The sequence below is a fragment of the Argiope bruennichi genome, chromosome 5, assembly GCF_947563725.1.
Source record: "Argiope bruennichi chromosome 5, qqArgBrue1.1, whole genome shotgun sequence".
Classification (NCBI taxonomy): domain Eukaryota; kingdom Metazoa; phylum Arthropoda; class Arachnida; order Araneae; family Araneidae; genus Argiope; species Argiope bruennichi.
The window spans coordinates 132,835,187-132,850,180 of NC_079155.1; the positions used below are offsets into that span (position 1 = coordinate 132,835,187).

Below are 14,994 nucleotides of genomic sequence, written 5' to 3' on the forward strand. Positions count from 1 at the left end.
AGGTCATTACACAATCGACACCGACGTTTGAAGGACCACCAGACGCGCTCAAACATGCCAGGTGCGCTTGCGATTTCTCCAGCAGCGACGATTATCCGTGCTGTAAGATCTTCCACTGTATCCAAAGGTGTCTGATAAACAAGAGATTACATGCGGCCCCAGAAGAAGAAATCCAAGGGATTGTTGTCCGGGGAACGTGGAAGCCAATCAACAGGTCCGCCACGTCAAATCCATCTCCCAGGATATGTATCATCTAGGTAGTGACGCACAGAATTCAAAAAATGCGCTGGTGCACCATTATGCATTAACCACATGTTCTGGCGTGCAGTGGCCGGTATTTCCTGCAGTAAATCCGGAAGGACGTGCTGCAAGAAAACAAGGTACTTCTTGCCCTGCATTTGGCCTCGTTATTTTGAAGGATTCTGTCTTCCGCAACCGTCTATTAATATTTACAAAGGTGCTGTAGTGTGGACAGCGCCTACTTGGATATTGCTATTTGTATATTCTTTGTGCTAGCCGTCCGCCATCCGCTCGGTCGTAAATTAAAAGCATATTCGTCATTCGTGAAATCTGACATGTTGTTTGCGAATGAAACTTATCGACTATCAATTCTGCACTGCTCTTTAATGAATACAAGCTGCTTTTATATTCTTCGAACCATTAATTCTGCAGTGCTCGCTGCTTTTATATTCCTCGAACGCATGGAAAATTTAGATACGAGAAAGCTTCTTCTTCTCGACTACCTTGTTCCAAATCCTTGCATTCTTAGGGCCATTCTCTTCGATGTCAAACACACAAAACAAATCGCAAAAACATTGCGATTTTCACAGAATAAACATCTCCTGCGACTATGTTTTATGATAATTTTTCATCTCCTTAATGCCTACTATGACTTCTTTAAATTTACCTTTAGAATTTGGCAAAACTCTCTCCAAACATCGGTACCGATGTTGCAGCGATGTTTCCTGGCAAACATTTTAATTTTTCTTGAATATCTTAAAACCTCCTCACTTTTCACACTACAGAATTATATCAAATGAAAGAGTATAAAATTCCTTAAAATTTGAAGCTTTTAATTTTCTTAAAGTTTTAATATTTTTGCAGATAAGGGTTCTAAACTACTTTTTTGTTTTCAATAATTTACGACCCCCTGGTTCATTAAATCGGCATGTTACTTACATGAAAAATAGCCTTTAAGAATGTGCTTTCACTTAAAAAAACTCATAGTTGAAACACCTTTTGTTAATTTTTTACAGTTTCCAAAAGTTTGCCGACTTATATTTTTGCGATTTTCACCCCCTAAACGTCATTTGGGAAACCATGTTATATGGCGATTCTTTATTCTCTTGATGCCTCCTATCGCCCTTCTGAATTTGTCGGTCGAATTCGGCAACACCCTGTATAATTTAATATTCAACAATATTATACAATATTTCTAATATTGTTTAATATCATACAAAATTGCACTTTATATATGTATGACTCGGGTGCAAGCCCATTCTTTCATTGAACAATAATAAATTTCTGTAACATGCCATCGATCTGTAGTATGCGCGGCTTTCGAGCTTCAAAACTGATCTTGTCTCAAAATTCGCTATTTTTTTTTTTTTTTAAACATACACTTGGAAATTGTTTAAATTTTGTCAATTAATTGATATGCTTCTCATTCAAATCCTAAACAGTGTTGATCAGCATATTTTACTTTTGTGCAACTGCTGCTCAACTGTAAAGTTTTACCTAAAGTCCGCTCGTTGAATATTCCAGTGTCCAGTGGCTCTCAAATTTAAAATCTCATGCAAAGTTGTTACAATTATATAGGCATCACTACTGTTTTAACTTGCAGAACTGAAAAATGGACAAAATCCTGAATATTTACCTGTGTGCTCGTATTGTTCAATTACGCCATCGACTGCAACCCATTCTATTGTTTTTAGAACTTCCTTTGACATCATTTTTATAAAGGAATCATTAGCTAATGAAGCTGATATTTTGACTACAATTTCTACTTTATTCCATTTTGTTGTTTAATACATTAGCCAAAAATATATATCGATCATTTAAGCTGCACCTACGTCTTCATTCTTTGAAGTCACTGCTTACAGAATGAATAGGTGGTGAACGTCAATAATTGGATATTTTGGCGAAATGGATTCATGTAAAAATGAGGTTTATAGAATTCACATGAAAAGGTCTAACGCTAATCTTACCGCGAGTGTCCACACGTGCCCAACATTTTTGGCTCTGATTCCGTGCGGGAAAAAGAAGCAAATGACAACGGAAGATTGCCGTCATCATCTCATTTAGTTTAAAACACATTTACATTTCATAGCCTCATTTATTTCATAAAATCACACAATTATGAAATTATATAAAACATCACATTTATATGTGTATATATAAATACAATACAGTAAACTATATGATGCAATTCGATGTACCATGGAATTTAATAGACACAATGAATGATGGATACATAAAAAGTGTATTGACGTAAAAGATGTAAAAAAAAAAAAGAATTATAGTATGAAGTGCATTTTATATATAACTAATACTATACTAATTTTTTTCTGCCTTTATAAGAAGATCAAAATAATGCATTTTTATTTTAATTGTCTCTTTGACTATTTATTAGATTCAGCTTTTAAAGTGTTTGTACATTGTCTTCGAATGTCATCCATTGTCTTTCAATTTCAATCGTTTTTTTTTTCTTTGCGCTGCGTAGCCCTTGTGCCAAAACAACACAATCAATCACTAATCTGCTTTTTTCTTGACTTTCTAGAGCATGTTCGGGAGTTCAGCTGCGGCCGTCTCTTCTACAGGACATTCTACCTGGACATTAGACGAGACGTCCTCTACGTCGGGGCTATGTAAGTGCTTTTCGTCTCTTGCATTGGGACGCATTTTACACAATAATTGCAATATATATATAATCTTACTGTTTTAAAATAAAATCTTGTTTGCTCATATCATCTTGTATGCAAGAGGCTTCAAAATATTGACCGACTTTCAGAATATCAGAACAGCATCGTGGATGAAGAATATTCTTTTGGCCGGACTGCTTTCATCTAGTTATGAAATATTTCAATTTTTAGTAAATGACTAAACATATTTATTTTGTAAATGCCCAAAGGAAAGTGCCCAAGCGTATAAGCTTGTTTTAATTTTAATCCTTAAAAGAAACCATATGGTTATATAAAAGAATTGTTGTCCTTGTAATAATCATACTCACCCCCCATCTTCCATTGCTAAAAATAGGGTAAATTTTCTAATCACTAAATTTGAAGAATATGTAACCGAATGCTAATGTTATGATTCATTAAAAATAATTATATTCTTTTCGACATCGAATTTAAAAATAAATTCCAGGATAATCTCATACGAAGTGTCTTAAAAGTATTTGTAAATAAATCATCACGCCCACCTCTTAATTGAATCTTTACAATTTATGAGCCATTATAATTTAATATATTTCTAATTTTTACATTCTGAATGATTAAGGATTGCATCACAACGCAATGGTATTTGTCTTTTCTGCGCATAGTTAGTTAATTATTTATTAAAATATTCAGTTCTACGTTTCTAAAATATCAGTCGACAAGCAAATAAACAATCATTTATATTTTTTCTTAAAAATCTTGAAAAAACGATAAAAATATACTGAGAAACACAGCAAGTAAATTAGGTTGCATTTTTAAATATTTAGAAGATTGGAACGTTTTTCTTATTCAAAAATGAATATCTTGAAGACATTTGCAAAATAATTATTCGATGGATCCCTTGTTCTAAACACCTAGATCGATTGCACCGCTTTGTAAGCATACCTAACCGATCGCGTGACTCTATCCATATCATAATTGTAAAAAATATTTTCTTTTGTTTTGATAAAATGTATTTAATCAAAATTTTGCGTAATATCAACACATTCATTCCATTAATATGATTCATTAATCATTTCATCATGTAAATTATCTTTGAACTACATGTAGTGTACAGGTAGTGTCCCCGTGAACTTTCTGTGCTTTGAGTGGTGAATATACGAATTACCAATTACCTTCATTCCCGCCAAAATGAATTTTGCGAAAGAAAGAGGCGGAGTGAACAAGAATGATCTCGTAGTTATGGACTATAATAGATTGCCCAATAGCATAGATTATTAACACTAATTGTGATTTGTTGCAAACCTCTCTTGCCCATGAGCTGCGCTTGATTGATTCGGCGTTAATGAGCATTAAGAAAATGTACGTGGCCTAACAACGTTCTGATTCAGTCTGTATAAATATAAAAACTATCATACAAATGAATTACTATTTTTTTACTCATCCCTTACGGCTATGGAAAAATCTCCTGCATTGTGTTTTGGAAACGATCATGATACAGAACCGTTTGGCGGTTTGCTGAAGAGTCAAGTTATAAAAAAGTGTGACGCTATCCTGCTTAATAAGGAACAAGCATTTCCTCACGCATTGCGCGACGAAAACATATAGCCTTGCTCCCGAAATTTTGCTCCTTCGCACGCCCTCGTTTGGAGAACCGGATCGAGCAGCAAAACTTGGGATCGAATTCTTGAGCAAGGATCCGAAGAATCAAGAAGGATCGTCCATTCGGAGATTTTATTCCACTCTGCCATCCGCGAGACGGAACGGTTTGGGTTTCAAATATCGTTCCCAGGTTCAAGTGAATTTTAAGTGTGCAAAGGAAGTTCAAAGTAAATTTCCTCGATTTTTTCGCTACTGCTGACTTTCATGGCAATTATTATAATTCTTATAGTGTAAAAAAAAATCTGAAAAAATTCATTTGTTAATTTTTAATTTATTGACTTAATAGGAATAAAATGTATGAATCATCAAATTAATTCATGTGCATTAAAATAAACTTTTAAATTATTTCCGATTTTTATTAATAAGAGATTTTAGCTCAGAGTGTTTTTGCATCTTTTGGTATCTCTAAAAACACAATTTTTGTTTCAAATCTAGCATTCCTTCAAAAGTCCTGCAATAATAATAAACAAGAATCCGCATACAAAACGATGAATAGTTTTTAAATATGAAAACTTCTATCAAGATAGAACTTAAGACAAAATGAAGCATCGGAAAAAGTTCCTCCTCTCTGATTTCTCTTTCTGCCGAAATTCAAAAGATGAATGTTTCCTGTCCACATTTAAAACATTCGCTTGCTTCAATAATTAGATTCTTCTGTTAATTACTTCGACAAGTCCATTCACCAACGAGCCCGTTACAATGCGGTAAGTTACGTTTAAAGTTTGTTGTTATCGCCTCTTCCCAAATTATTGCAGGTTTAATTGATTTTAGTTAAAGGCTGAAAGCTTTTTATTGTTATATATTATTATTAGATGGAAGAGAAACCATCTTCGCCTGCCATTCTGCAGAAGACATATTTTAATGCATAATTTCTATATTGGATTGATATCAGAAATTAGGGATGTTTCATAATGAATATGAAACCATAAATTTCTTTTTTTATTATTATTAAACGAGTACTAGAAAAGCAAATCAAAGGAAAGTTAAAGTTATTTGATTTTGTTGATTGAACTATAGAAATGGAGTAAAAAAGCAAGTAAAGCAGTCAAGACCCATCGTCAGCTGTTTTGTGCATGCGCAGGATCAGATTGTCTTATAGTATCTGTAGGGTCCTTAATCACTTTTGCTCCAGGTCAACTTCCAGTTATAAAATATATGGAGAAAACTTTGACAGTTGACGAAATGCCTTCTAAACGCATAAACGAACAATTCCCTTGTTTAATCGGGGAAGAAAATCAAATGCTTTAAGAAAAGGAGAAGAGATCCTCATATTTGTTTTTAAATATTCCTTAATATTTGTGATCGACGTATGTGTGTGCTCTGTGTACATGTATGATTATTATATACAGACCTCGAACAAATAAACTTCCATATATGCATTTATTACATTTCCGATATTGCAGCGGATCTGCGATAAAGCAAGGCCTCTTTGAAAGCCGAGGAAGTTTATTGGAACGTAAATCAAAAGAGGTAACCTTAAATTCTTCCTCCTTAGTAGACCATCTCGAAAACCTGAGTCGTGCGCTCTTTGATCTTGAGATCCTTTGATTCTCCGCTTGGATTACATTCCCGGGTTTTTCAATCACTTTCCTCCCTTTTCAAACGGATTCGAATTCTCTTCCCGCCCCCTACCTTTTTATTCCTCCTCTTATCAGCGTAAGCATCTGGTAATGTGACACGGGCGCGCGAGCACGAAATTGGGTCTAAATCGTTTTCTTTTCATCCTTTCCGGATTATCCGGCAGCGACTGTGTCCGGGGAAGAGAATTCTCTAAATAAATCAGTTCGAATCCAGGTGATTCCGAAAAGAAGGTATTATTAGTTTTGTTGGGGGTCTCCGATGTCAGAGAAAATCAAGCGTTTTCTTTTTCTTCCGATGGATGAATTTATTTCCTTCCTTCGCCGTTCCTTTGCACGCGACTTCCATTTCTTTTCCCCAGTTTGTTTTTATTCGAAGAGGCATTCGTTTCTTGCCGAGGATTTGATTTATTTTGTATTATTCGTCAAATAAGACACTATTCCGCTTTTTCGAGTTCTGTGAGGGTATTTTTAGAAGATTCTTTTGTTGTGTTTCTCTACCTCCTGACTGAAAACAGCTTTTGTTTGTTCCGTTGTGGAAGAAATTAACTTGATTGTTGTTTCTCGATTTCATTTCATTTTCGGCAGTATAGTGTTGCCATCTTGACAAACGTAAGTTCATTGTTATATGCATGGTATCGTTGAACAAAAGTGGAGCTGTGGCTCTGGATACATTATTGTACATGGTTGAAATTCGAGAGTTTCCTGTTAAGTGGCTGTATATGTCAGAGAAACGGTTAGCGGTAGTGATTGAAATGGAAGCGGCAAAAAAAAGTAGTGTTCAAGTAATCTTAGCTCGCTATAATCCAATCTTTGTCGGTAGAAGATGTTAGTGAAGTGGATATTTGCAATAAAATATGCATAGGACAAATGTATGCGATGCTATATTAAAGTTTTTATTCTAATGACTATTGTTAGATGTTTGCTCTTGACATACCAGCTCTTAGCTGATTTCTTAACTTCCAGACGTCTGACAGCCGGGTACGCATTTTTAGTTCCGTCTTGTAGTTTTGACCCCACTAATGCTTTTTTCCAGTAACATTTGGCTTACAGCAAATTTAGTGGAATCCGCATCCTGATATCGTGTTTGTTCCTTGAAAACATTGTCACTTTTGTTAGAGGCATCTGATGTCGAGAGAAAATAAAGTTTTATTTTATTGATTGATTGATGAAGTTTTTCATTCCTTCCTCTTCCATCACTCATATTTCATTTTTCAAGTTTGTTTTTATTCCAAATGACAAGCCCCCTCTCCCTTTTTTTTAATCCCAGATTTGGTTTATCGTATTAAGAAGAATGAAGAATACGCATCATATGAAGCGTATTTTCAAAGAAGAGGCCGCTGATGGGAGTTCTGTGAAGCTATTTTCAGAAAATTCTCTTGTTGTGCTTCCCTGAAGTGAAGCGCGCCTTTGTTTGCGTTCTTTCAAAAAGAGGTCGTTTTGGTTGTTATTTCGTAGTTTCGGTTTTCAATTGATTTAGGGATTCTAGAGAATAGACTTTGTAAAAAATCTCGGATTTCAAAACTGTATTCATGAAAACCGCGGGTAGGCTTGAATAAAGATGCCGAAATTTAATAATAAGATCAAATTGTTCTCTCCTGCAGTTTAGGTTTAATTTTCATCTCATCATAAAAATCATTTTATTTCAAAAAAACGTTCACCTTTTTTTTTTTTTTTTTTAATGCATTATGACGTGAGTGTAAAAGTCTTACAGGAACTACAAAATGGCTATAAAGACTCTTCACATTTTGGTATTATTTAGCTTTTGTGCTCAATTTGTAAATAATCTTGAAAAATGCTGCCATTACAAGCTGTAAAACCTGTCTAAACTCTGAAGATCAGGATTATGTAGTTTAGCAAGTCAAATTTAATGACCTTCTGGAGGCTGCATAAAATGCCACTTTGCTGTAGCGTGTGCTTGCTATTCAATGATGAAACTACATTCTATATTCGAGTATATTTTGTCTGAAGTGTATTTTGTAAGGATCTGTAATACTGAGGCTGTCATACATTTGAAATAAAGCTTTAGAATCTGAAATCACGGCAAGCATTTGGGGAGAATTTTCGGTGTATGGAAGTCTGCTGAATATGTCTAAATATGTAGGGATCACATTGAGTATTGAAAATTGACCTATAGCGTATGTACATTGCTTTATCATGGCATATTTTAAAATAAAATTCATTTATGCAAAAACTGTTTCATGATTTAATAATCACTCTGTTTTAAAATGACAGCAGTTCTGAGTTTTGATATTGATTTTGTTCCAACAACAAGTAGAAGGGTGCAGAAATTACAATGAATAATTTCTATTTCATGTCAAGTTGCACAAATGGCCAAAGATACGATTTAACACAAAGTGTGTTACTAAAAGTACCACAGAAAAAAATTAAAATGTTTCCTCGTAAAGGATGAAAAAAAAAATATATTGTTATATTGTTTAACTGAATGATTTAAATTCGGAATTACCTTCATTTGAAATACACATTCAAATTGCCCCAAAATGAACCCTTTGCACTCGGAGATGCCTCTCACTCACCATTCAAGATGGTGCATCATTTTGACGTTTTATATATTTATTTTGATTATTAAAAATATCCACAGAATGGCAAGGAGATGCGAATTACTTCTAGTACAAAGGGTTCGATCGAACTTGGCCGCTGACGTGATTGTTGATTCCCCGAACGCTTCTCAGAACCTTGCTAGAAATTTTTTATATATATATTTTTATTACTAAACACGCGTTTGCTTTCCTTTATATTTTGAAACGTTTTGGGGGGACGGGCGGAGGAAACTGAAGGGAGAAAAGTGCAGATACTTTCTGGATAACCTTTTATAGAGCTTTCGAATATGCTAAATATCTGCAAAAGAATATTTAGTTTTAATTTATTTTCACAACGACTTTAGGGGCCACGGTGGCCTGGTGGTAAGTTATCGGTTTCGGAACCGGAGGGCTTCAGGTTCGAGGTCCTATTCCGCAAAGAACAGTCGTGTAAGGGGGTCTGGTGTACGCTGAATCCATCGGGGCCAAATATCCTCCCGCTGGTGTGATGTGGAGAGGGGGTCCCATCTCAGGTGTCGTTCTCGTCATCTGATCGTTGTTCAAAAATACAAGGTCCATCCCAAAATAGTCCTAGTGTTGCTTTAAAACGGGACGTTAATATAACTAAATTATACGCAACGACTTTCTTGAAAGATTTCCATTTTCCTTCCAAACAAAAACCGAATTTCATCAAAAGCACATCAAAAAGAGGTAAACAACATTAAAGTAAAAAAAAAAAAAAAAGAACTATCGGAAATGGCTATTCGATTCGTGAGTCGAAGGAATTATAAAAGCGGTGAATCCATCACTTTGTTTAAATTCTAATTTGTACACTTTGGCGCGTTTTACAAGAACTATCCAAACTTCAATTAAAGAGTAGCGATCTCGGACCCATCCATCTTGTAAGAGCCAAAATTTGGCTGATGCTGTGATGGATTTGTTGCGTGCCGATGTTTAAAGTGCAATTTCGGGACGGAGATGGATAGCACGCAAGATTCGGAGAGAAAGGGTTCTCATTTTTTTCCTCCCACTTCTGCAGTGCTTTCCTTTTTTGTAGTGTTATGACTCGTTTTTCCACTGTGATTTTAATTAGTTTAGAGTTTTAATTCAGTAATAGATTTAAATAGTCTTGATATATGAAAAGAAATAACAAAGCGTATTTTCATTGTTTTTCTTACCTTTTTTATTATTCCTTCGAAACGAAAGAATAATATGAATTGAATGACAAAAATTAAAACAAAATTTTTTCTAAAAATATGCATTTCTAGCATATTTAAATATATATTTTTTAATTTCACTTTTGGGGTTTTAAAACCAAGTCTTTAAAATCATGAAGCACACAAATGATTTTTTTCTAATCAAGATGGATTTTGATAACTTTCATAATATATTTTTATTTCTTAATGTATTTTTTAAAAGTTTTTCTTCTCATTGATACTCTTTGGGTCTTAATTTCCTTGGTGATTTTGCTTTCATATCCATTTACTATTTTTCTCTTCTTTTTCTATACCTGATGTAATAATGATACAAATGCTTCAAAAAATTTTCTACTATTTTCTATTATTTTATCTTAATTGTATTTCAGAATTATAATTATTATGTAATGTTGCATTAAACTTTGTTTTCCAAATTCATTACCAGATGGTGTACCAGATACGAAATATGAAATAATAATTCAGTTCAAATTAGTGAATTGAGTTCTGAAAATATTGAATTAGTGTATTGCCATCAAGAATCAGCAATTGCACAAAATTTCAAGATTCAAGCTTATTAAGAAGCGGGTAGAAACTCGATCATTAAAATTCCATCATCGCAAACAAAACAATGGAGTAAAAATTTCTCAAAAACACTATTATTACTATTAAAGTACTAAAACATAGGTTTTTCTTCTTATTATATTCTGATTTTTTTTAAAAAAATATATTATTTATAGTCCATTATTATAAATATTATGAAATTCTGAAATTCATTTTTTTAACTCTTTGCATAATTTCAAAATTTATTTCAATTTTTCAATCAGCGAAAAATTGTAATGGTACGAAATTTCAAAATTCTAAAATATTATAAAGTAAATGAAAATCGATTTCATATTTCTATTTTTAGGAATAAGAAACAAATGAAGTTAAATCAAAAAGTATCGAAACCGATCCTAACAGCAGACGACTGTGAAGCGCGAGCAAGAAATTCCTACATCCGCTTCAAAAGTCTTGCATACCAGTTGCACGTATCTCTATTCCTGCAATGCACTTCGTTAATGCCATCCCATCGTCTAGTCACCTGCAGTTTTTAGCTATTTTTACACTCCATTTAGCAATCGAACTGTTAGCCAGTGACAGTTATTGCCTTTGCTCCACCCAGCCTCTGTCCTTATCGTCGGCTAACAAAAGCTTCTTCCTCAGCGCCCCCGCACAAAGGGATCAAATAATTTTCCTGATAACGAACGTCTACCATTTCATTCATCGTTCCGTGCTAATGACAAATATTTATGGAACTTTCTACATTCAGCCATTGCAAAATATGGGCAAAAGCTTTTTACTTGCCGTCGATGAGAAATTTCGAAACGCGAAGAAGAGCGTCATTTTGACATGTTACCTTCTGCATGAATGGCAAAATCATTTGTATTATGAAGAAATGTCAGTTAAATTGTAGTTAAGTTTATATGGGAATGTTCTTTAAATGCGTAATAAGTGTGCAAAATAAAGGAACAATAGAACATCTGAAATTTGGAAAATTTATTTAATTGCGTTATATTGCTTTGTATTACAAAAAGAAAACGTGTTTAGAATATCGTTTTTGTTACAATTTTTCTCTCTTTATTTTTAAGATTCCTGTGCATTATTATTTATTATTTTTTAAATTTAATTTCAAGGACACTTTATTAAAAAATATTCCTTGGAATTTGAAAACTTTATTAAAATTCTTTCGGTTTCATTTTATTGGAACGGGGCGGTCTTTTCTTAATAGCTAAAATTCCAACTAAAATAATTCTATTTATCTTAATGTGAAATGTAACTAACAATCCCAAAGGGGCTCCATCCTCAGCGTCCGGAGTATACTGAATGATGAACGTCGTCGCCACAGGATTTCCCCTGGGAGAATTAAGATCCCAATTTTAATTGCCGGTCACAATGCGAACTTTCCCGTAAGCAGTCTGTTTCGTCATCGAAGTAAAGATCATTTAACTCCATGCCATTACTTTCTCCTACAAGCATGCGAGAACCAACCACAGACCAGGAGTTTCACATTTCTACATTTCAGATGACTCTTATTTGGAAAGCTTCATTAATAAGTGTTTTGAATAATGTTTTCATTTATCGAATACTAGAGGAAGTGCACCAAATGATCTATCCGAATATTCTGTCACCCTACGTGACAAAACAAAGAGGTGAAAATCCTTTTCTCGTGAGATGTATCCATCCATCTCTTACTCAAATTTTATTTGAAAATGTTCGCCAATTGAAATTTTTGTAAAGCAAATACAACTCTTCCCGAATCATGAATGTGTTTATTTCATCCATCCCATTCCCAATTTTCGAGCAGGCCATCAATATATAAAAAAATTTCAAGCCGGATCTTATCGGGCAAATGTTCCTCTACCTTGATGATGCTATTCAAGCATCTTTTATGTAAAAATCATGTTTCCTGATTGAGATATTCCAAGGACTTAAAAGCCATGAATATATTATGCAAAAGTAGCATTATGATATCCCTTATCATGGTGAATAATATATATATACACAAAATAGTGAAAATTCCCTTCTGCATTTCTTTTTAAAGTCTCTATCCCCAATAAAGGAGTTTATTTCTTTTATCTTCATTCTATTCTTTCACTTTTACATCCTCCCGCAAATATTTGAGAATACCACCTCCCCTTCGTCCCTCTTTTGAATGAAGCCCCGAAGCTCTGTCCCCCCTCCCCTCTCTCCTTTCCGAAAAGTCTCACAAACGTAATTTCCGGGACGCAAGAGTCAGAAAACGACGGAAATCAAAGACTACTGAAAATACCCATCCTCTGCGAAGTGAGGGAGCTTAGGACAGAATAAAAATACAGTCACCTCTTCGCTCGAGGGTAAGGAGAAGAGCCCCTGCAGGAAGAGCAGCCCCTTCATGTTCTCTAAAAAAATCTTTCTTTTTCTCTCCCCTACCACGCGCTTCGATTGTTCGAAAGTAGGTGGAGACGTATTGATATCCGTATCTATCAGGCTTTTTTTCAATAGGTTCGTGAAAGTAATTTCTTGTTTATCTCCGCACCTTCCGAGTCATGTAAATGCAGGAGAAAATATCTCTCTGTCGAGCGTAGTTTCCTTGCACAAAGCCGCGTCTGCAATGATGAGGGAAATATTGAACATTCTCGGCAGCGTATTAAACTTTTTCATTTCAAGGAGCAAATTCATGACCCTGAGTTGAGTATATCTCAGTTAACACCTCGTTAGGCGCCTCGATTTATCTGCTCCTTTTTAAGTTAAATCCTTACGGCTACTCATTTCGCATCCATTCAGTTTTGCGTTGTTTATTTTTTACATATATTTAAGGAAATTCCTCCGCAGTTTCTTTGATCACGTGATGAAGAAGCCAATTCTTTTACTTTTCGAAAATTTATTCAATGCTTTGTTTATCCTAATTTAAATTGTTTAGAAACTGTTTCATCATTGCCAATGACTTTTGTACTAAACGTTTTTCGATGACTACTTCTTTATAAAGTTAGGAGTTAAAAAGGGATTTTCACTTTCTAATTTTGTTTGTATTTTAACGAAGCATATTATAATAGTTCATTAGAAGTTTCTTATAATTTGAATTCCCTCCCAAACTTTTTTCATTTGTATGATTTCCATCCTTATGAAACTAAAGCCATGTTGAAGGCTTATCTCTAAACAGCATAGAATCAATCTTCATTCGATTATCCAGACAGGAATATTTTTCTACGATGCCATTGAATTTTTATTAAATATTAAAATACATATATTTTGCAGATATTTTATCTACAAGCGTATGGTTATAATAATTTTAATAAAAATTTTAGAACCAGTCAAAGATTTATCATGAAATGTTCAATAAAATAATGACATTATTATTCAAACAATAGGCTGTAAATTAAAAAAAAAATATTCACTCAATCTAAATTCTTTTAGTTCATTCCCTAGAAAATAGTATAAAAACAAAGTCCATTGAATTTAATAGTAATATGATAAATATATTTTGAGTTATTTGATTTGAAGTGAGCAAAATATTAGTAAAAATCAATTTTGAGAAAAATGTATTTAAAATATACAGTAACATGCTTTAATAATAAATTATGTGTGTACATACTTAAAATTCTCCACATTTAAAGGTTATACCTTCTTCCTCCTCAGCTTTTAATAATTTTCTTTTTTTAATCATTTGATTTTTTTTCTCTGGCAATTTTTGCATTTGGCAGTGAATGCCGCCGAGATTCATTGATTCTGTCTTCATCGAGCTCAACAAAGGCTCTAACTGCATTTGCAGTCCAATAACCTTAAAGATATTCAGCAATCCCATAAAATCGTTAAAATGTATTACAGACATAAATGCTCCTCATTTGTGGGTTCGGAGCTCAACAAAGTCGTCTTTAGGTACAAATTTCCACAAAACACCGTTGAAACTCTCATTGGCATTTTGCCCTTTTCCGTGCAAAAAAAGGTCCGTATTTAAAGCTAAATTTGGGTGTATTTGGCCCTTTAAATCGGCGCCTCCGGTTATTTAAATGTCTACTTTCCGTTTACCGATCGTTACGAAAATATTATATCTTGACTTTTAATTAACGTAGAGACAAAAGTAAACCTGTTTTGAACTGGTCTATCCAACAAAAGAATTTTTTAAAAATGCCATTTTTAGCGACCTTTTCAACGTGTTCGGATACCTTAAATTATTTCAATCATTTAAAACAGAAAATATATTAATAAAATATGTTTTTGAAAAGAAATCACTGTACTGTAATCTTGAGTTTTAAATTCCAGTATCTATCTACTAGTAATAGATTATGAACTGATGTCACTGATGAAGACCCTCTTACGTTCTATCTTTGCTGGCTCGGTTTGTTGGACCATAGCGCTTTCGGAGACAAACAGATTCTGTTACAAATGACCCCTAGCAAATATTTCAAATCAATAACGTTGAAAACCTATCGACGTGGCGTGAAAATATGATCCGAAACAAATATCTCTGCCACCAATTAGAAAGATTCAGTATAGAAAAAGGCTTGACATTATCATTCCATAAACAAGCCTTCAGATGCGTTCATCTATCAGTAAGACCATCTTTCCCATAGTGCCTGCAGGGTCGCCCAGGATGCTATGGGATTTTTCTCTGCCCCAGTCGTCA

General features: G+C 34.0%; 1 protein-coding gene across 7 annotated transcripts in view; it reads left to right on the forward strand.

The window, feature by feature from the left end:
- Positions 1–14,994, forward strand: part of LOC129969679 (semaphorin-2A-like) — an 802,435-nt gene that overhangs the window by 577,346 nt on the left and 210,095 nt on the right. For all 7 annotated transcript variants that reach the window (XM_056084340.1, XM_056084339.1, XM_056084342.1 and 4 more), the window contains one exon: positions 2,780–2,867. In XM_056084340.1, coding sequence (XP_055940315.1) covers positions 2,780–2,867 — 88 coding nt within the window. The remainder of the gene's footprint in view (positions 1–2,779; positions 2,868–14,994) is intronic.